The sequence below is a fragment of the Pseudopodoces humilis genome, chromosome 14 (genome assembly GCF_049639895.1).
Source record: "Pseudopodoces humilis isolate 2021_Gansu_Grassland_sample_001 chromosome 14, ASM4963989v1, whole genome shotgun sequence".
Taxonomy (NCBI): Eukaryota; Metazoa; Chordata; class Aves; order Passeriformes; family Paridae; genus Pseudopodoces; species Pseudopodoces humilis.
In genome coordinates, this window is record NC_142213.1 from 168338 (window position 1) to 190474 (window position 22137).

At 50.9% G+C, this 22137-nt stretch overlaps 2 protein-coding genes across 6 annotated transcripts; one reads left to right on the forward strand and one right to left on the reverse strand.

The window, feature by feature from the left end:
- Positions 1 to 23: 23 nt before the first annotated feature.
- ATXN1L (ataxin 1 like) lies at positions 24 to 16849 on the forward strand. 3 transcript variants are annotated; one of them, XR_001332080.2, is made up of 4 exons: positions 256 to 832; positions 1078 to 2657; positions 11592 to 11693; positions 15594 to 16849. XR_001332080.2 is itself a non-coding variant. In XM_088062289.1 (2 exons), the coding sequence occupies exon 2, from the start codon at positions 1188 to 1190 to the stop codon at positions 3243 to 3245; it is 2058 nt and encodes a 685-aa protein (XP_087918415.1). In that variant the 5' UTR covers positions 24 to 107; positions 1078 to 1187; the 3' UTR covers positions 3246 to 7701. The 3 variants fall into 3 exon arrangements, 2 of the variants coding, with proteins under 2 accessions (XP_087918415.1, XP_014115990.2); XM_088062289.1 differs by lacking the exons at positions 256 to 832; positions 11592 to 11693; positions 15594 to 16849 and adding an exon at positions 24 to 107 and having other exon boundaries at positions 1078 to 7701; XM_014260515.2 differs by lacking the exons at positions 11592 to 11693; positions 15594 to 16849 and having other exon boundaries at positions 1078 to 7701.
- ZNF821 (zinc finger protein 821) lies at positions 8313 to 21981 on the reverse strand. 3 transcript variants are annotated; one of them, XM_014260516.2, is made up of 9 exons: positions 21823 to 21981; positions 21492 to 21643; positions 20341 to 20430; positions 13672 to 13782; positions 13451 to 13576; positions 12863 to 13005; positions 12210 to 12314; positions 11156 to 11322; positions 8313 to 10443 (listed from the first exon to the last, which is right to left on the reverse strand). In XM_014260516.2, exons 3-9 carry the CDS (start codon positions 20378 to 20380, stop codon positions 9789 to 9791), a joined length of 1347 nt encoding a protein of 448 aa, XP_014115991.1. In that variant the 5' UTR covers positions 20381 to 20430; positions 21492 to 21643; positions 21823 to 21981; the 3' UTR covers positions 8313 to 9788. The 3 variants fall into 3 exon arrangements, with proteins under 3 accessions (XP_014115991.1, XP_014115992.1, XP_005531969.1); XM_014260517.2 differs by lacking the exon at positions 21823 to 21981 and adding an exon at positions 21712 to 21782; XM_005531912.3 differs by lacking the exon at positions 13672 to 13782 and having other exon boundaries at positions 8314 to 10443.
- Positions 21982 to 22137: the final 156 nt, after the last annotated feature.

The window sequence follows — 22137 nt, forward strand, 5'->3', positions numbered from 1 at the left end:
GGCGGAAGCACCCGTGAGGTTGGTCTTGGAAGGCAAGGTGCAGCTGCACCGTGGCAGTCCCTGATGACGTCACGCGCGGGGCGGTCCTGGAGGCACGCGCACCCCAGGTGGGGCCGGGGGGGACCCGTCGCCTGTGTCCGCGGTTCCGGGATCGGGGGGTTCCGAAGCCGGAGGGGCAAAACAGCTCCCAGCCCGCCGAATCTCGCACTGTTTAAATATCCACCGGCGATGGGGGGAGCGCAGTGTGCGGCAGTAAACGAGGCGTCTCTGGAAGAGGGTACAGAGCCACCCCCACCCCAGGCAGCTCTTCTGTCCCCACTTCCAGGACCTTATGTCACATTAACGATCACCGAATGATGGGGAAGTGACCTCCGCGGAGCCCGGTCAGCAGCACGGAGCCGGCCGGACACTGCGGGGGTGCAAGAGAGGGCTCAGGCACGTTCAGGCCGACGGCTTCCGCCGGGGAGCCGGGCCACGCTGCCGCGGGGCCCGCGCTGCTAGCCAGCCGCTGAGAGAGCCCATCCGGGGTGCGGGGCTAACCAAAGCCATACGGCGCTGCCGCCAGGTGACTCGCGCTGTGCGGCCGGGCCCCGGGCAGGGCCCTCAGACCGGGCCGGACTGAGACCCGAGCGGACGCAGCTGGTTGCCACGGCAACGGCGCTGTGGCTCCGTGACGCCATCCGGACGCGGCGGAATCACGACCCCTGCCGCCGAGAGAGTAGTTCCGGTGATGCGTCATTGCTATGCGACGCGTCATCGGCGTGCGCTACGGGTGGGGAGGAGCCGGTCCGGGCACCGGGCGGGCCCGTGGGGCCGGTCCGGGCCATGGAGGGTGAGCCGCGGGCACCGGGCGGGTACTGGGCGGGCCCGCGGGACGTGATGAGGCGGGGTGCGCGGCAAGCGCGGCCGGGATTTTGGGGCCGGGGTTGGGGACGGCGACCGGGCCCGGGCGCCTCCCGTCCCCGGCGTTTCGACCCTGGGCCAGGGGCCGTCGTCGTGCCCGTTCCCGGAGCCGGGGCTTGGGCCGCCCCGCGTTCCCGAGGCTAGGACTCATGGGTCCCTCTGTTCCTGGCACAGGTGAGGCGGCGACCGGCGGCGCGGATCCAGGAGCCCGCGCGTGGCAGCCCCAGTGGGTGCCCCCATGAACGAGCGTCGCGGCCGGGGCTGCCGGCACACCGCGGGGCGCCATGAGAGCGGGCCACGGGCGGAGCCAGGAGTGTCTCCCGCCAAAGAAGCGGGAACTTGCCGCCGCCAACACTGGCACCGAGGCGGGACGGGCGGGGGGAGCCCAGGGTTCGGGCGAGGGTCCCGAATGGGCTCGTACGGCTCGGCCGGCTCCCGCCGCACCGCGCTACGGTCCTGGCGAGTCCCCCGAGGCGGTGGCGGGGCTGACGGTGGACCAGTATGGGATGCTCTACAAAGTGGCAGCACCGCCTGCCACCTTCTCCCCCACGGGCCTGCACCCCGTGGTGAACGTGAGCCCCCTGTCCCCCGCCTTCAACGTGACCTCGCCCATCATCCAGCACCCGGCGGTGCCCTTCCCCTCCCTCCACTATGCACAGATCCCTTCGGCTTCCCTGCAGCTCATCGGTTCCCACTACACAGTGCCCTATGCCATCCCTCCTGCCTTCCTGCCTAGTCCTCTCTTGTCTCCTTCCACCAACCTTACTGCCCCCCATGTCCCTCACTTTGTGCCATATGCCTCCCTGTTCACAGAAGAAGCTGCTCCTTCCCCCCAGACTACCTCTCCCACCCACAGCTTCAACAAATCCGCCTCTGCAGCCTCTTCTGGGCAGATGCAGCACCACGCTGCGCCTCAACCACTGGACATGGCACCGGGGAGAATTCCTGTTTATTATCAGATGTCCCGCCTCCCACCAGGGTATTCAGCCTATGAGGCGCCTGTAGCAGGTGGTAGCCCAGAGTCTCCTCAGCAAGACAGTCAGCTGAGCTCAGAGGTGGCTTCGGCCAATGGTGGGCAGAGACCCCTGGAGCAAAGTGTGGCCCGGAGGCCCAGCGAGGCTGTGGACTCTGCCTGCAGTGCAGCTGAGGACTGTCTGCCCCCCGGGGCTGCAGCAGGATGTATGGGCGATGGACAGTTCCTTCCAGGTTACCAGATGCTGGGAAGAGAGATCTCTGTGCCTACTCACAGGAACACCCCAGACACTGATCTGGAGGTTCAGAGGGTGGTGGGGGTGTTGGCATCTCAGGATTATCATGTTCTGGCAGCCCAGAGGAAAGATGGCCCAAGCCCTTTGAACCTTTGCCATAAAATCCAGGGAGACATGCTGAGGAACACCACAGACAGGGCTGCAGCTGGGAACAGCCGGTCCCGGAGCCCATGTGGAACGTCCCCCGAAGAGACTGTGAGACAGAGACAGTTAGCCAAAGGAATGGTGGTAGCCAATGGCAAGCCAGTACTTGTTCCCATTGGATCTGAGCCTGTCAGGTCTTCCACTTCAGAAGCCCTGGTGAGGGAGAGCCCAGATGCCCAGGCTCGAGGAAATGTACTTGAAAAGGAGCTGCCCCAGTTGCAGCCACCCAGCTCCTCACAACTGCCCTCTCACTTCATGAAAGGAGCCATCATCCAGCTGGCAACAGGAGAGCTGAAGCGGGTGGAGGACCTGCAGACTCAAGACTTTGTTCGCAGTGCGGAGGTGAGTGGAGGCCTGAAGATTGACTCCAGCACTGTGGTGGATATTCAGGAAAGCCAGTGGCCTGGGCTTGTCACACTGCATTTTGTGGTTGGGGAGCAGCAAAGTAAAGTGAGCATTGATGTGCCCCCGGAGCATCCCTTCTTTGTGTATGGCCAGGGCTGGTCCTCCTGCAGCCCTGGGAGGACTGCTCAGCTCTTTGCTTTGCCCTGTCACAGGCTGCAAGTGGGGGATGTCTGCATATCAATCAGTTTACAGAGCATGAATGGCAACTCGGCTTCTCAGGCCAACTCCCCTCTCACGGATCAGCTGGTATCTGCTAGGGAGAGATTGGAACAAACACCTCAGGGGCCCAGAGAGCCATCTGACAGAGCTGCTGAAAAGAAGAGCCACACAGATACAACCAGTATGGCCCAGAGCTCTCGTGCAGAATCTTCTCACCCTGAGGCTGGCAGTCTGTACAGTTTGGCCCCAGGCTTCCAAAGATACAGTGTGCAGGCAGAGGAGCCTCGTTCCCCTCTGCTCCGTCCCTCTTTCATTCCCCAGGAAGTCAAGCTGTCTATTGAAGGGCGTTCAAATGCAGGGAAATGATCCCTTGGAGGTGTGAGGTAGGGTGGCCAGAGCAGGTGAGCCTCACCATCAGGTGGAGGAATTGCACAGACTCTGTTATAGGCTCACCAGCAAAGGCTGCTCTTGGCCTTGCAGGAGTTGCTCCATTCCAGTTCCATGGCTGACCAGTTCCTCCTGGGGAGTCAGGAGGGCTCCAGTGCCTCAGGGAGCAGTGACAGGCTAGCTGGGGTGGGGGACAGGGATGCGCTCATGAGTGTGTGATGAGAGCATTCCAGAGGCTGGAGGCTGGGGCCTTCTTCCACCTCCTGGGATAACTGACTCCCTGCAGGGCAGGGGCCGAGCATTCAAGGCAGGTAGGGAGATGAGGAGGGCAAACTTGGCTTAAGGTAGCAGATAAAATTGGTGAAGATTTTATGCCACCTTTCTCATGATGGGGAGAGATGGCTCCTCACTGGAGTTTGGGGGCTCTACTCCCAGTATCCCCTTTCTTCACACATGCACTTTAAAAGGACCATTCACCGATGGAGCTCTCAAGGGCAGGATGGAGGTGCTTCTCTGGTGGTTCTGATTAACATCTCTTCCACTGAATCCAACTGCTCTTTTTTCTTTCAAAGAATGTATGGATTTGATTGAATCACAGAAATTCAAGAGGAAGGACCAAATGTATGGGCTTGGTTGCAGGTGAATAGGGAACTTGAGCACTTGAGAGGGGACACAGGTTGGGATGGGAGACATTTGTTTCCTGCTATAAAGTCTACTTAGTTGTTTTGCCACCAAATCAAATCTTTCTTCCCATGTTAATAACTTTCAAAAACACCCCTCCTGGGCTTATAGCTTTTGCAGAGGCTTAACCTAGGGATGAATAGGGTTGGATATTTTTTGTTTGGTTGAATTTTGGTTTTGGGTATTTTATTGGTTCAGAGTTTTTTAAAATCTGAAGCAAAATACATTCAGCATTCTCTAGGGAAGGGTGAAAACATCCTTCTTCTGTGAGAAGACTGATGCTATTTTGTAATTAAGTCAGAAAAATGTTCTAGATGGCTAATCCTTCCCTGCAGGCAGTTTCCTGAATAAGCTTTAGACAAGAGACAAGTGTTTGTGCATGTGCAGGCAAGGTACAAAGTTTGTGCTAAGTACAATTCTATGACTAATGTACGGACTCTAAAAATATCATAGCATCACAGGGCATTTTGGGGTAATTTTGTGTTAGTTTTTCTGATGCTTCTCTTTGGAGTTCCTCTGTAGAACAATGTGGTAAAATCAAGAGTAGTCTTTTTCATGGTGAGATTTAATACAATTGTGTATGAAGACCTGATTATGGTGATAACACTCTATTGAATGAAGGTTCCTGTAGTTACATTAATCTGCCCTCTCTGCTGGTGTGTTATGACACCATTGCTCAGCTAGGATAAAGAATAGTCACTGTTCTGGTGAGAAAACAGTTTTCGCTGACTTAACTTGGCTTGAGTATTCCTTCTGTTCAGGTGCCCATCTCTATGCTAGGACCAGGCTTTGGAGGGGGCCTTTCTTAGTGTGCAGAGCCCTGATGTTCAGCATGCCATTCCTGTCTCCCTGCTCTCATCTGCCTGAAATTTGTCAAGTGTGCCTGACTTTTGGGGCACCACTCCTCTCTGTCACAGAATGGTGTGTGTCAGCACCTCTCCTTGCAGTGGTACTGTCTCAGGGCTGTTCTGCACTCCCTAGGAGTATGGTTGGCTTCTGCTAACTGTGCAATGGACACATTCTCTGTCTGTATTAGGCAAGTCAGTCTCCAGAATGCCCCTTCCATCCTGGCCTCAGTCCTGTTTTCCTAGCACATTGCTACCCATTTCTGTTGCCTTTAAAATGCCTGCACCAGGACAGGCCCTAGGTGAGATGTGTGCTAATCATGCCCTCAGTGTTTGTGCCTCACAGGGTTCTCCAGAATGAGGATGCTGCCCCTGTATCACGTGTAGCTGCTTCCAAATGACACACTTCTGGTTTCATCAGCTGCATTTGGGATGTGTGAAGTCACAGTGATGCTGTTGTGTGAAGATTCTGCCTCCTCAGGTGCGGCGTTAGGGTTAGGGTTACAGATGTAACTGTAGGGTAATTAGGGATAGGGTTACAGATGTGGGAAGAGGTGTTTTCACAGCTCTGTTTGTCAGTGAAGTGTCCACCTGGGCCCCTTTGTCACCTGGGGGTGTCACAGCTCCTGCTGACTGGACTCTCCTACGTAAAACTCTCCATTAATGTTGGTAATTAATACTTAATGCACAGGATAGCTGAGGTGTCTGTGGCCAAAGGCAGGAGGCAGAGGAGCCCAGGTTCTCATGCCTGTTCTATGCACGGTGCATGCAGAGGAATTCAGGGCTGTGACAGGCACTTGAGAAAGGGATCTCGTATGCATACAGCATATGAATGTACAAGGGCTGGTTACACCATAGAGGCAATGTCTGAGCAACTGAGGGTGCAGAGTCCCTTGAGTGTCTCTGAACACCAACGTCTGTCTTAGAGGGTTTGGAGAGCTTGCCTTATGCCGTGTGTGTTACTGTAACTCCTCGATCTCAGCTGCACTGTGCAGTGGTCGGAATGGGCACTACTGACAAATGAGGCAAGATGCAGTGTGGCTTAAATAGCTTTGTACTGTAGGCAGGTGAAGGGCTGTGAAGGTGCTTGCCCTGTTGTTTACCTGGCTGCTGACCTGGACTTTGGCTTGCTGCACCTCTGTTGGGTGCAGTCCTGAGCTCTGTGGAACAGGCCAGTGTGAACTGGACCTTGGTGCTTTTACCCAGACTCCTGTCAGTCCTGCTGTTGTGTACGTTTCAGCTGCCTGCTCGTCCCTGGAAGCAGTGGTTTGAAGCACAGCTCATGACAAGGGACTGAGATGGAGAATCTGTGTGTCTGGCTGTTTGCCCCAAAGGGCAGGCAGGCAAGGGCCACAGGCAACTCTCCAGCCCAGCTCAGCAGTACTGGTATCACAGGAACCTGTCCTTACTGGGCAGGGCTGTATGCCTTAGCACCATAGTGGTGGTTGTATTGATCACTGAGGCTCTCCTGGGATGGGGCATGTGTGAGACAGGCTCTGCTGCAGGGAGTAAGGCTGTGAATGAGCCCATGGAGGAGGCTTTTATTTCTTGGGTTTACAGGGAAAGGAGGAGATAAAGCCAGGAAGACATTGCAGAGTGGGATAGTCACCTGGGCTTTTCTGCTGGCGGAGATGTGACAGACTTCTCAGAGAAATACACCATGTTCCTGCTGCTGTTGTGGAGGGTAGGAGAGCTGTGGTCTGTCCTGCCTGGAGGAGGCCCTAATCTTATCCAGCTCACACTCTGTAGCAGGAGCCCATGGGATGAAATAATGGGGTCTCTAGCTGTTTGTCCCATCTCATGGAACATGCCTTGGGTTAGCTGCACAGCGGAGCCAAGCCTGTCTCTGGGCTGTGCATTCACAGCAACGAGCGCTCATCACTACCAGACTATGCAGAGGAAGCTGTCTGGAAGGGAAGGAAGCTACAGAGGCCCCTCTGGCTTCCCCTTCCAGCTGCTGAGCAGCTTTTTATATTGCACTTTTCACATTAAGTGTCCCTGTCCCCACCCCACACTTCAAGTCACTTTGTCCCAGAAAGAACTAACAATCCTTGTCTCAGAAAATATTGTGAAAGAAACTACAGCAGCTGGAGTAGCCCAAATGCTAGTTCCTGCCCACAGCAGCACACGTGCCTTTCCCCAGCATCACTCGCAACTGCTCCTTGTCTTTCAAGCTGTGCTAGAGCCTGACACTTGTCAGAAGCTGCTAAGACAGCTACAAATACACATTCAATACAGTTTGGCCCAGGGTGTTTCACATATAGTTTAAAATGCTGATGGTCCAGGCCCTTCCACGGCCTTCACACCTGTCCATCAAGGACAGAATTGCCCCCTAAGGTCCTTCAGGCTGCTGCCACCCACCCTGCCAACACACCCCTGGCACACTCGAGTTGTTTTTGGCTTTCATGGCACCTTAGCACCGGGGAGGGTCTGCTCAGAGAGAGAGAGACACGGGGGAGCTGGCTGGGCTGCCCTGAGGCAGAGAGATGTTTGTAGATAAAAGTGCTGACCCCTCACTATAATCCCCAGTATATGGCTGTATTAACATGTAACCGATGCAGTGTATCTAAAGCCTTAGAACTAGTCAGGTGCTCCCCTCCAACTTTGTCCCTGCCCCTTTCCTCCTACCTGATCTTTAACAAAGCATTAATAATTCTAAGGATAATCTCTATTTTGTTGTGCTTTTTTTGTAACTGTTTTAAATAAATCAATTTGTACTGTATATTTGTACTTTGGTGAGATCCTTTTTCCTGTTTTACCATTTTAAGTCTGTACTTGCCTACAAACAGATTGTATTTTTATTGTTAATGCTTTTATGAATATTGCATTTAACTTGTTGACTCTGTAAACACAGTATATATCTATATACATATATATATATATATCTATATATAAACCAATAGCTTTTCCTTTGGTGTTTGAGACTTTTTGCTTGTCTGCAGTATCACTGGTCATTAGCTTGTGACTTCTCTGGATTTACACAGTGATCTGGAGACTCATGTCAAGGGCAAGATACAGGGTGAAAGATTGATTATTAGCCATAATTCTGTGTTTTCAGATACTTTTGTGTTATGTGGTCTCTCCTGAACCCCTTAGAATAAAGATAAGGTGTCAGTGATGCTACAGGGAAAGTTCCAGCTGCATGTTGCAGAGTAAAGGTACATTTCTGCTGGGCAAGCAAAACATGAGGCAGAGAAAAAGCAGATACTGCCAGAAGCAAACTGGGAATTTTAGTATGAAAATGAACAGAAGTAAGGATAAAAATGAGAGATCACAGAACAAAAGGGGGACATGAACAAAGGAACATGGAACTGAACAGCTCCTTTACAGTGCCTTTTCCCAAAGAGAGAGAAGCAGGGATGGCTCCTGGGTTCAGTTCTACATGATGAATGAACGTCATGTTCAAACAGCTTCTGTACAGGGAGGAAACTAAATGTTGCAGTGGCAGGTGGAGAAAACTTGCACTGAAAAGATTCAATGCTGTTCCCTAGCAGCATCCCCAGGGCTGGCTATAAGAGTAGTTCATTATTGCCAGAAAAATGCAACATTATGCATTTTGAAGGTAACTTTTAATTAGGGCTTTAAGGGATTGCAATCAACCATTTTTCAAACTGAAAAATTAGGAAATGAGGGTTTTAAGTAATCTGATCAAAAGATTTTGCTTCTTGTTTTAACTTTACTCTTCTGATCTCAAGTAGTGGTCTTGCGACCACCATTTCTAACTTAAAGAAGAGAAACAGCCATCAGAGAGAAGACAGTACTTCCCAAGGTGTTTAAACCATGTATGACTCTAGACCTTAACTGGAAATGTTATGGAGGTAATAGGGATTTTCAGGCTACAAAACACAGAAGTGTGGCACACTGCCTTTTGGTGGGCTGATATCTAAAAACCACAAAGCTACATCAAGCATTTTCAAGTACTTATTCTTAAAAGAAGCCAAATAGTGGAGAGTGTACCACTTCTTTGCCCTGCCATGAGTCCCTCTGCGCCACTGCTTTGCCTTTTGCAGTTTAAAGATGCCTAGATATAATTTCCATAGTTGAATAGTTTTAACAGTGATTTCTATTAGTGATGGGGACCTTTTCTTGTAGGCATAGGCTATGATCACATTTTGCCTCCAGTATGTCTGTGTTGCTCTTGCACTGGGGACTCCAGCACTGGACACAGGTCTCTAGATGTGGCCTCACCACTGCTGAATGAAGGCGAAAGCAAACCCATAGAGTCCTAGACACTGACCTACTCTATTACCATTCAATCAACTCTTTCACTTGCAAACCTGAAATGCTGTTTAAGTGAAAATTAACTTGTGAGTAAAGCAGCAAACTTGTTTGCTATTTGTTTACCTTGGCCAGTCTTTCACTGTTTTGTTTCTTTTTTTAATCTAAAAACAGGACCTCAGGTTCCTTAGTTTTTCCATGGATGCTACTGCAACTAAGTATGTAATAATGATGTTTAAAAAAAGGGTGTGCACAGTAATTTCCAGAAGGACATCCTCCTTTGTTTCCTTTTTATGGGCACAAACAGCAAATGATTTACTCCTGGAGGACTTGTGGCCTATCTGTCTTCAGCTCTGTAACTCATGCTGCAGTAAACAAGATCCTTTTTTCTTGAGGTGGGTTTCACCTACAGCATAACTGCAGCAGTCTAGACACATTTATGGGGCAAGGGCCCAAAAACAGGACAAAGCACAAAAGGTAACGAAGGGGACTAATACATGTGAACATGAATTAATGTCAATTAATACGTTAATTTATTTTTGTTCTGTCACAGGCTGTGACTTGGCCCCCAGAGCAGACTGTATCCTCAGAATCTGCTCCCACCAGAGCTGCTTTGGCAGGCATCTCTCAGCTCTGTTCTCCTCCTGGGTTCAGAGGAAAACCATAACCACCTGTCAGGGAGGCTCAGGCAGGGACCCACAGCAGCCTCCTGAGTGCAGAAGCCTGCTAGTGCACATGTGGCAGGTGCAGCAAAGGCAGCACAATTCTTGGCTGTGGTTTAGTGCAACGCACTGTTGCTCTGCTCCTCAAAGGTCATTTTGCCCAGCAGCTGGCTCTCCAGCTCCACATTGCTAACTGGCAGCTGAAAGAAATTCATCTCAGCTGCCAAAGCAGCCATGGCAGAGGGGTCCTGGCCAAACTGTGCCCGGAGCATCATATCCATTTTCTCCAGGCGCCGCTTGAGCCTCTTGGCCTCACGCTCCCTGATGAGCCGGGCTTGTCGCTTCTCAGGGGTCTCGTTGGCACGTTTCAGGCGCATGGCTTCCCGGTCCCTCTGCAGCCGCCGTGCCCGCTGCTCATCTGTCTCCTGCATGCGCTGCAGCCGCTTGGCTTCCCGGTCCCGCATGCGCCTCACTTCCCGCTCCTCGGGTGTCTCATTGTCCCGCCGGCTCTTCTTGGCTGTGCGCTCCCGCTCCAGGCGCTGCAGCCGCACTTCCAGGGGCTCGTTCTGGCGCCGCAGGGCCCACTTGCGCATGCCGGGGGTTTGCGCCTCGAGTAGCTTACGGTATGCGGCGCAGTTGTTGCACACCAGGAGGATGCCCGCAGGATACACAGGGGTGCAAAAGGCCACATCCTTACCCTCGGTGCTGGAGGGGCCCTGGCTCTGTGGTGCTGGCAGCCGATCCGCACTGAGCACTTCTGGCAGCTTCTCACTGCAAAGCAGGACGAATGGAGTCAGAGGCTTGGTGCTGTGGGCAGAGTCCCCATCTCTGAGTGCCCATGGGCTGCTGTGAACAATATTCCCACTACAGCCCATGGCAGAGGCCTCTGCTAAATCATTTGCCCACAGATATGTCTAAGTGTCTAAAATAAAGCACCATCCTAGCCAGGGTAAGGAAGTGGATTAGCCCAGAGCAGTATCTGGGTTGGAAGAGTTCAAGAGTGGGAACAAACCAACAAACTGCTTCTCCCCTTTATCTCTGAATTTCTCCTTTTAGCCCTATTCCGCTAGTCAGTGGATAATCACCCACTAAGCAGGACACAAAGAATTTGGTCTCTGCCTGTAGTCCTGCTCTGGACATGACAAACACATCTGGATAGTGCAGCCTTACTCCAGTGAATTGCTGGGCAAGGAAAGGGGTGGATTGTTCTCCAGTGACTTGAGCCCACAGTGCATTCTGCACTTCTCTAGCCCTGCACAGTGTTAAGAGCGACCCTTTTACCAGCACAACCTGTGGACATCTTGGCAGGGGATGCAGAACTGCAGACAGGAAGGGATCAAGAGAATGTCACTCACTGGGGGTGTTTAGCACTGTCCTACAGGCCTCAGTGGGTCCAGAGCCACAACTTCTGAGTCATTCAGGGCAACCCACCTAATCTTTAATGTGCTGCCCTAGCCCACTCACTGGCCAGGGTGACCCTGACCTGTTGAAGGTGGCGTGGCTGGTGAAGCGTGCTCCACAAACTGCACAGTTGGACAGCTGGTCCTCTGAGTGGATCAGGAGATGTCTTCCAAGGGATCCTGGGGAGCTGAGGGCTCTGCCACACACAGGACACAGGTAGCTCTTGGCACTCACCACCGCTCCAGTGTGCTGCAAAACAACCATTTGGGTGGTAGTTACACATTGCCTAGCTCCCTGCCCAGTCCAAGGCATGCTAAGACCATTCTGTTCAGCCTCTTGGAATGGGAATCCTTTACCACTAAACTTCTGTCTGCTAGATTTTAGACGAACCTCAAGACAATTAATTTGGTATGTCACAGGTCAAACAAGGAGGAAATCCCTGTACAGCTCAACTCCAGTGCAGGAGAAAAAATTAAGGCCTAAACACTTGGATTATAAGACCTGACTTTTGTTTTCAGAAATGCATTTGAGGAGCTGCTGGTGCAGGACAAAGCATGACTCAATTAACAGCAAGGCAAGATGCTGGTGGGGAAGCACTTGAAAGGAGACAGCTGGTACAGGTAAGCGGCCAATTCAGTTCTGCTTCATTCCTTCTGCTACAGACTTTGATGTGCTATGAAGAAAGCACTGACAACAAAATCTAAGACTTCACCACAGATTTCTTGCAACATTGGAATTACTTTGAGGAAGAATAGCTATTCTCATGGGTAATTACAGGAACTGTAATGAGGTATAAAATAAATTATTAAGAGGAAGGTTTCTTATCTCACTGAATGATATAAAAATTGCTTCCGTGTTTAGTTTGATGGAACTGTCTGGTTTTAGCCTGAAATACTTGCAGAAACTGGCTTGGCATAGAGTTATGTTTTCCAGATCAGTAGATCAGGGCCTTGCTAATTCTTTCCCCTGGATGCCCTCTGGACACACAGTTTACAGCTGTAAACTTCAGTCACATCCTAACTAGAAACTCAGTTCTGTGGTTGCCAGGACCAGAACAAAGTTATCCTGTGCTTTGAGTTGTTTCTAGATTTGAGGCTTCAGGTCAGAGACACTCCACAGTTTGGAACTATCCCTACCTGGTATACGTGTGCAATGAGTTGATCTCTGCTTCCACACTCCAGCTGGCAGAGGGGGCATTGTGACAGTCCCAGCATGGGCTCAGTGTTCAAACTCCCAGGCACCTAGGGGTAGGAACAGCCACTTATGTGTAAGGTACACAGACCCCCCACAGGCACACTGCCCTTCCTCAGCTCCTCCCAACGCTGCCGCTGCCGCCAGATCCAGTGCTGTGTGCTCAGACCTGCCAGGCTGGTTTGGGTGCTTGACACCTGAAAGAAACCTCCTTCATGTAGCCTCTGGGCAAAACTCCTGCATCTCATGGAGAGGAGGCAGAGGCCTGACAGCCTCACTTGCCCCCAGGTTCTTGCCAGCACAGGGACTCTAGAAGGCAGGGCCTGTTCTGTGGCAAAGGGAAGCCAATTGGAGAATGGCACCAGAACCAAGGGAAGCAGGGACACATTGCAAACATCTTGGCCAGTTTGTGCCTGCTGTCTCCTGTTCCAGGCAGTCAGAAAGCTCTTCATACCTTTTCCTCCTTTCAGAAGACATTGTTTGGAGGAGGTGGGAGAGAGAGAAAGATAAAGAAACATGATGGGGAGAGGAAGTATTTAGACAGTACCCTTCTCTCTCCCTGGAGGCTATGGTGAGTGGAGAGCCAGTACACACTTGCCTCATTTTCTCTCATCAATGGGGTTCCGCCCACAGGTCGTTCTGAATTTTCTAATTCCTTCTTCACTTTCACCACTGAGCCATCTTCCTCAGATGTATGGGAAGAAACTTCATCCTGAGTGGTTTCCTCATCATCGCTGCCACCTGAAATGTGCAGAACAGTTATACCAAGTGTCAGGACCCTGAGGGCACTCATAGGCCTTAACTGTCCCGACCAGCATTACAAGGGGTCTCTACCCATCTCCTGCAACTAGGGGTTCCATTTAAACTCAGTCTAGGGCACTTGAGTCCCTGGGTATGGCCTCTTACACTGCCTTGCTTGACAACTGCCAGACCTTCAGCCAAGAGCTGCTGCTGTTCCTACTCTGCTCTGGCGATATGGGACTGGGTCCCATGGCATTGCCCAGTCTGTGCTGTGCTGGTCCGGTCATTAGGACAAATCTGCACTGGAGCAAAGGGCTAACCTGGAGGACAGCTGGGCAAGAGAGTCCTCAGAGGAGCCACACACACTGTATAGCCCTCAGACTCACCCCTTTCTAGAGTCTCCCCAGTCTACTACCTTGGTGGTACTGGAAGGGGCAGAACTCACTGCTGCTGGAGTCAGGGTCTTGCAGTGGACGAATTGTTGGCCTTTGGTCCCCAAGAGTTGCAGGAAAGCTGTTTTTCATCATGGCTTGACGGGCTTGCTCCTCCAGCCCTGCAAAGACTTGCTCCCCTAGCAGCCACAAAGACAAAGAGTCAGACGGGTGCTGTTCCAATGCTTCCACCACCAAGGCTTGCCAAAAATACAACAGGCATGGGGCTGCTCACCTGCACTGTGCAGAACCTCTGGAGTCATCTCTTGGAAAGCACTTAGGTCACTTCTCTGCTTGCCTACCCTGCCACACCAGCCTCTGGCACCTGCTGATGTGAGTCCAGTGCCTGGATGTAGAAGAGTCTCACTAGTGGCAATGTGCAGCACTGGGCTCCATATACTATGTATATGCTGCTTCAGCCACAAAATACCTCTGACCCCCTATATCTGCCATAAATAGCCAGGTGGCTCTTGCTGCTACCAAGATATCCACCAATATCCTACAGCACAATTGTAGGGTGGGGGGAAGTCCCTGGGGACTGTGACAGTATCCCAGATCAGGGATAATACTATATAGCTATATAGTATTATAAGAGCTATATAGCTCTTCTGAATTATCAAGTCTTATTCCTGCTATAGTAGGCATTTTGCACAAAAATAGCACCTCCCTAAGTGCCTGGTACCTCACCTGCCCTTCACAGTGATATGAAAACTAGGGGTTGTCCTTGGCATGCTCTGTCACCTTCTTCTGTCCCAGGAGGGATGAGGACAAGCTGTCTTTACAGAAGGTATCTATGCTTGGAGCTGTGTTCTCCTGTGTATATGATGGATAGAAAACTACCTTGCCTTGCTCAGGAATGGCTCTCACTAAAATAAATCTCATTGGCACTTCATGTATTCAAAACAGAAACCTAAGGGAATGAACCCAGAAAGCTAAGATGCATGTTTAGAACAAAACAATTTGTTTTGTTGAAAGCAGCAAGCTCAGCTCAATAGGAGATGGCACATACCTTTAAAAAAAGTAGTTACTTGTGCTCTGAATAAAAACTTTTTACAGCAATCCCTGCTCCAAGAAGTTTTGGTTCCAGAGAGTAACAATAAAAGGCAATAATTAATTTTCATATTAAAGCAAACAAATTACACTGTTCCAGGTGTAGTCATGATTTACCTTTTCCAGTGGATGAGCTGGGAGGCTTGGGAAAGATGCTGTGGTTCCCAGCAGGCTGGCTTTTGGGTTGCATTAATCAACCGATTTGTAAGCACTCAAGAACCATTCAAAGCATGAATGTGAAAATGCCAAGGAAAATGCAGTGCATTTTTTACACAAAATCAAAACATAGCTTTCAGAAGACTATGTTATGTTACCTTTTAGTACAGGGCCACAGCAGCCACCAGTATAACCAGGAAATTGAACTCCTGAGAGAGAGCACCAGTCCTGTTACAAGGACAGGTACATTCCCGTCTGCTGAACTGTTCCAGCCAGTGTTGCTCCACTCACACTGCCTTCCTTGGGGCTCACCTTGCAATTTTGGCATGGTTTTAAAAAGCCATCATTTATGGAAGATTTCAAAGACCTTCAGAAGTTTCACTGAGACTGTGGGAGAAGAGTTTTAGTTCCCAATGCCCCCATGTAGGTTTCCAAAAGCATTTGAAGGCTTTTATCATTCTGTTTCAGAAATGTGAGAAAGGGTGCTGTAGAGATCTGAGAACACAATCCATGTGCCTGAGGAGAGGAGCTGAGGAGCACCAAGTCTATTTCTCATTGAAAGCAGCAGGGACCATCATGACTGCTGTGACACTCCATCAGAAGCCATTCCAGCAATGAATGGTTTTCATGACCTGGAATGCTTTTATGTGTGGACCACAGCCTCACATTGGTGGGACAACTGTACAAGCACCACAGAATTCCAGAGCCTCTCCAAGAAGCAGAAACCCACAAACCACCAGGGTAGAAGTCCACAGACCAAAGAAAGCATTGCATGAGAAAGAGAAAGCATGGTGAAATGAGGAAACCCACAGAACATAGGACAGATGTAAAACTACCATGGGAGATGTCCTGCTACCTTTGACAGAGTACCAAAACAGTTCCTGAATTCCACTGAGGCTGCTCATGGAAGCAATTACACGTTTGTTTTCTTCCCTCTTTTTTCCCTTTCAGACAGATTACACTCCCACTGAGCATCAGCCTGGAGTCCAAAAGCGGGGCAGGTCCCTGCTCAGCTATGCAAACCACGCAGACAGTCTGCAGGACTTAAGAGCTGGAATCTTTATCTGAGGCGACAGAAGGAACTCCTCACACAAGGAACACTGGCATCAGTCACAGTAACTGGGAGAAATTGTGTGTGCCTTTAGCCTTTGTAGAACACCCCCACAGCCCACAGAGCATTGACTCAGCACAGTGCAGAGAACAACCAGCTTACAGCCAGCAGTGCAAGCTGTTAACCAAACCCATGCTGTTAGCAGGCAATGTCCTGTGCATCCTCCCCAGCATCTAAAAAAAATCACGGCACTGGGAAAGGCAAACATGGAAAAACACTGTCTTCCACTCGTACAAAATTTCTTATGTGTTATAGTAGTGTGCAAAAGAACTTAGGAAAGTGTCCTGTTCATCTACAGACTAAGTCCTACTTTAATGAAGTTTTACAGCTTTAATGTTTGATAGGTCCAGGGTTATACTTTTGATGTTTCTGCACACACATGCTCACAAACAGACACACCCCCACCTCCACCCCACTTTGGGTACACTTCCATTCATTTGGAAAGGAAGTTAAGACAAGGCAACAGCTTTAGGATCACTGCCGTAAGTAAAGAATGTTATGCTCAATAGTGAATTCACAGACTCTTCTCCAGAAGTTTCTTTATTAAATACAAAAAGGGCTGCAGGCTGACCACAACACCAAAGCAAGTCACTGTAGTTGTTTACAAACAGCTAGAGATGTAGGACAAGAGATCACACAAATGCCTCTGCTTTGTATTCCATTCTCCTCTCCAAACTGCTGTGAATGAGTGGGATGCCAAGTGAGCAGTGGTGGAGGTAGGGGACAGCCCTGTGGTACTGTGTAACATGGACAGGCATGATTGCTAGGGTCTGCTGGGGTATCAGCAGACCTTGAGCCCTTCCCTTCTTGAACTGTGTAAATGCACGATAACTGTCAGGTGTTCTGGAAAATAAACACAGAAACAAACAACTCCCACCCCAAAATCCACAAAACAAAATTCAAAGGGACTGCATCATTCTCCTGCCTTCCTTCCTAAACAGAAAGGTCTCTCATAGGTAAGTCATTTTATTCCCTCCTTGTACATCAATTAAAAGTCCCTGTTCATGTAGGTCTTCTCTGTGTTCCTGGACCTGAAATTTGCAAGTCTTTCCACCACTGTGGATCTATTCCACCTGCCCCATGGCTATTCTGGGTTGTCCACACTGCTGTAGTGGTTACTGAAATGAAAAACAACACAATTGAAAGGGTTAACAATGGCAGTCCATGGAGCCCTTCAGAACCAAGGGATTTGATGCAAGTAACATTTCTGCTCGGCTGTGAATGCTGGAAACTATTTCTCGCAAGATACTTTCCCTTCAAAATGGGAATATTATAGACAGGAGAATCCAAGGAACACCAAAGAGCACAGAACATGTATGTTAGAGAGAAAGGGAAGGAAATAGAGGATTAATGTGATATCAGAACCATGATAAATAGAGCTTGGAAGTAGAAATTAATCTGACTAACAAAAGCTCTTCTCCAGAGTTCTAAAATAAGCATCAGTTGCAGAGGGCACAAGCAATAGAAAGCAAAGCAGCTTGTGGACAGCAGGGAAAGAGAAGTGCATGCTAGTACCTGCAACAAATTTTGGCAAGCACAAAGACAGAAAGTGGTCAGTGACTGATGGGGTGACAGCGCAATGAATGCAAGAACAGATGAATTGCTTAGAGTTTTTATACTTTTATACTGCATACTCTGGGAGAAAAATAAAGACCAAATAGAATCAATTAAGGTATCTCCACACAAACAATCTAACTGCATTTTATTTTTCAACAGGTATATTCCACTACTACTGCTCTGTTTGTTAGCACTTTGTCAAGTGTGTTTTTCATGCACCACATGGCAAAATAAAATTATATTCTTAAGAGCCATTTATGTGCTACAGGCGAAAGAAGACAAAACTGTGGGACTGGCCATCATGCACAGAAAGACTTTTGTGATAAATTTTACCACAATTTTTACCATTGTTTCAGTATTATTTTGAATTTCCTTCTATTTAAAACTGTTTTGAATTGAATCTCCTAGCTGGTTGCTCTGCTTGCCAAGCAAAGTGATTCTGTCTTAAATGAGGACAGCAAACCATGTTGTTGTGAGAGCAAGGTGAAATGAGGACCATGCCAAGCCTGGAAAGTAATCCTGGAAAGAGGAGACACCAAGCAAGCCAAGGAGAGGAGATTGGCAGCTGTCACTCTCCCTAGTCAGTCCAAGACGGAAGAGAAGATGGAGTGGCCATGCAAGGAAGAAGTAGGCACCATCCTCCCATCAAATTTGTCCAGTCATATATGCACAGTCATATTTATGCAAATCCAAAAGGCAGTTCCCCAGCCCCGTAGCCTGCCAAATCCGACCCCAGCTGCAGGCAACTGCGTAAAAAGCTGCATACCTGCTGTCCCTTTCATTCCTCTCCTCCCAACCACTGCAGTCCCTGTGAAGAAGTCTCAGTAACGTGTCTGCTATGTCTCAGCCTGACTCCTCATTCTGCTGTCTCACCCCGTTCTTGGAGCCGGTGTTTTCTCCGATTATCCTCGTCAGGGCACTGCACGGCATTTCTGGGCCCTCCAGACACACAGCAGGCTAGGTAGACAGAGAAGTCCCAACGATTTCGTGGTGTTCATCGTAAGACAGATGAGATTTTTCATCCCAAGGTGAAGACATCACCACTGACAAGTTTCTGGTATCTCTCGGTCCCCTTATTTTCTTGTGGTTCTACTTGTTGCTCTCGATGGCTCCTGCTGAATAGTTGCTCTGTAGCAACATACTGCATGTAAAGGAGATGAACAGGTCCCAGAATTCCACTCCATGGCAAACCTGATGCTACAACCTCCTGCCCCCTGGTAGAGTGTTTGTCAGACAGCTTCCTCCAAAACCAAGATTGGAGATACAATCATTTGTATTGCATATAAAAAAAGCAATGTTCACTGTGACAACAGTGCTCATCTGAATTTTGTGATATGTAGAGTTCTGTATATGATAGTACAAGCTTCTGAAGAACATAACCCTTATGCAGTGAAGTGCAGAAAAGCACCCAGCTAAATACCATGGAAACCCTACTGGCACCATTTGAGCTGCTGTAGTGCTTGGTTTCCATATGCAAGAGATCCCGACTCTGGCCCAGGGGAGACAGCTTATGTGCATACATGACATAAACCTGAGCTCAATGGCAGCAGTAATGCCTGGGCACTCTCAGAAGCAGAAGTGTGTGGACACAAGGGATGTTACTGGCATCAGAGGACAAAATACTGAACGTACCAAATTTCTCAAAGAATGACAACTCCAAAGTCATTAATGTACTATCAGACAAATTACACCTATACTCTGCCCACTGTGGAACCCAGCAACCAGAAGCAGGAATCAGAGAGCACGAGGTAATGCAGGTGCCACAAGCCACACTCCTTGAGAACCTCACTCTGGCCAATGAGGACAGCTCAGCTGGCTCTGCCAAGCTGCCCAGACAGTGGGGCTGCAAGTCTCAGACAGAGGCAGCTCTTCCCAGTGCACTCACCAAGTGTGCAAGGTGTCAGCTCCAGCCCAGTGTTTCCCCTTGCACAGAGAGCAGCATGCACAGATGCCTGTTGCGTGCCTGTGCACAGAGGCAGCACGCAAACACAGAGACATGCAAGCCAGCAGCACCAGCAATGAGGCAGTGTTAGGGCTGCAGCACTCAGCTCTGTCTCATACCCCTGACAGCTACTGCAGAAAAAAAACCACAGGGCCCTCTCAGCAGCCTTGCTCTCACAGGTCTATAGAAATGGAAATTTGTTTTCCTAATTCCAGCCCAAATTCCAAGCATGTTTCCAGCCACAAAGCTGGGTATGATCAAGGGCATATTTTCAGGCCCCTCAAATCCTGTTTGCTGCCAAACAAAAGCTGTGTATGTGTGGTTTCCCCTCTGCAGCCAAACCTTCATCTGTGTCTCGCAGCTCCACTGGTGTCTGGCTCTAGCCTGCCCATGAGAAGTGCTGATGCACAGCATCTTCAACCCTTTCACTGTCAAACAAATACTATGGTCTTGGCAATGATGGAGAAACAGAGATCCATCTTACCACCTCAGCTCAAGAATGATCTGGCACACAGCATTTATTTGTCCTGTAAATTATTTGGCCCCCACCCATTCCTTGACAGAAGAGAGCAAATGGCTTTATTTCATTATCTGGTAAGAAACTGAGGTACAGTGAGCTTAAGTAACATGCCCAAGATCAGTCAGCTGAGTCTGTGGTAGGGTGAAGATCAAAACCCAGGACTTGCTGGCTTTTAGCCAGCATGCTCCAACCACCTTGCCTTGCCTAGAACTTCCTTTGCTACTCAAGAGAGGCCAGAGCCCCAAGCCACATTTTCTAGTATTCTGACTTGTACTTTTGGCAGTGTGAATGCAAAGCCCAGCTACAGGCCCTGCACATACTCACCTACCTTTACAGCATTAGCTGTTTGTTCAAGCCTGTCCCTGTCCTGCTATGCCAGGACACAGCCAACTTCCCTGATGCACAGAGCTCAGTTTCTCTTCTTATACACCCTAAGACAAAACATGAGTAACCACCATTCCCTACAAGCTGTCCCTTCCCATCACTCCCACCATTCTACTCCTCCCCACCTCACCCCACAACCCAGACAGAGCTAGGGTCCCACAGTGCTGCATAACACCATACTCACAGTGAACTTTGTTAGGAGTCGTCTGTTTCCGACGGGACATGTTTCCCTGACCTGGGAGCACAGTGTTCCTCCCCTCTGCAAAGGGCTCATCTGAGAAGAGAAGAGTCTGTCACATACTTCACTGAAATCCTCCAAATCCCTGGCCAAGCTCTGCTGGCTGTCCCAGGGTCATTCCCCACCCTTCTGCCTATGGGGCTCGTTCTGCATCACCACAGCTGGATTCCAGGCCAGCATCCAACACATTCCACATGCATGTCAAAAAGCACTGTGCACAGAGCAGTCCTACCCAGTTCTCAGACAAAGATTTAAGCAATCCTGACCCCCCAAAAGTTGAGTGTCCCCTTCAAAAATTACTGCAACCTCAGCCCCAACACTCTTCTCCCTCATGCCCATTCCTGCAGCCTAATAATCATCCTTTTCGCTGAACTGACAAAGGAAGGTGGAATTTCCAACTGTTCCCTCGGAAAGACAGACAAAAGGAGGAGCTGAACCCATTTCCCACAAGACACATGGACACAGAGTACCCGTCAGCCTCCTCAGAGGGACAAACACACGGATTTTGTCAGTCTCTCGCTGACAGAGAGACACAGACATCCCATCAGCTTTCTCAGACACAGGGACAAAAGGATCGTCTCAGCCTCGCACTGCCAGACGGACACAGGGATCCCATCAGCCTTCTCAGATGGATGGGCACGAAGACCTCGGCAACCTCCCCAGCCAGCGGGATCAGCCGGCAGTCCCAGCACACGGGAGACGTCAGGAAAGACCGGGCCCGCAAGCGGCCGGACATCGAGACAAAGGGATGCGGCTCCTCTGGCATCGAGGCGGACGCGGGAGCCCTGCCCGGGCCCCCGCGGTCCCGAGCGGGCAGCCCTGACAGCCTGACCGGCCCTGGCAGCGGAGGTCCCGCCGCGAGGCCCGTTTCGCCCCTCGCGGGCGGCAGCCCTAGCCCGGCACAGCTTACCCGGTCCTGCCGCAGGCGCCGGGAGCCGCGGACAGACAAAGAGCAGCGGACAGACGGACGGGCAAGATGGCGGAGGGCGCCGCCGCGCGGGCCACGGCTCGGCACCGGGAGGGCACGGCAGGCACGGCTGGTACCGGCTCGTCCATAGCCCCCAGGTGCCGGCTTTTCATTGCCTGAAGCGTCTCACCTGTCTGCCATGGATCCAGCCCAGCGCGCGACTCCTGACCGCCCGAGGGAGCTCATCCGTGCCTGCGACGAGGCTCGCTCGCCCCGGCCGCCTCCGTCAGGAGCTCACCGGGAGCCCTCGTGTCGCCCCAGCTCACGAGACTCTCGCGTACCCTGCAAGGCCAAAATGCACGGGTTTAGTATTAACTTAGACCCACGGCGCACGCTATGAACTCACGCACCTGCTGAGAGGAGAACCACCCCGGGGGCTCGGGGGCGCCTCCCCTCGCGGGTCACCGAGCGCCGCCGCGGGATCAGCGGGCCCGCTCGGAACGCCCGCTGGGCCCGCTTACCCGGGGACTGCGGCACCGGGCCACGGCCCGGGCTGGACTTCGGTCCGACTCTCCTTCGCGGTGGCGCCAGCGCCGTGCGGCCCTCAGAGAGCCGAGGACTCCGCGGGCAGGTTACAGCACCCGGCGGAACGCCGCGTTACCGGAACCGCCGCGCCAGGGGCGGGCACCGGCGGGCGCCTATCAGGCGTGGTACCAGTTGACCTCACACAGAATCCCTCCGCCGGGCCATGTAGTCCCTCTGCGCCGCGCTCCCAGACCGTGCCCGTCCCTCCCCGCCCGCCGTTGCGCCAGGGCCGCGTTTGCGGCAGCGGGCCG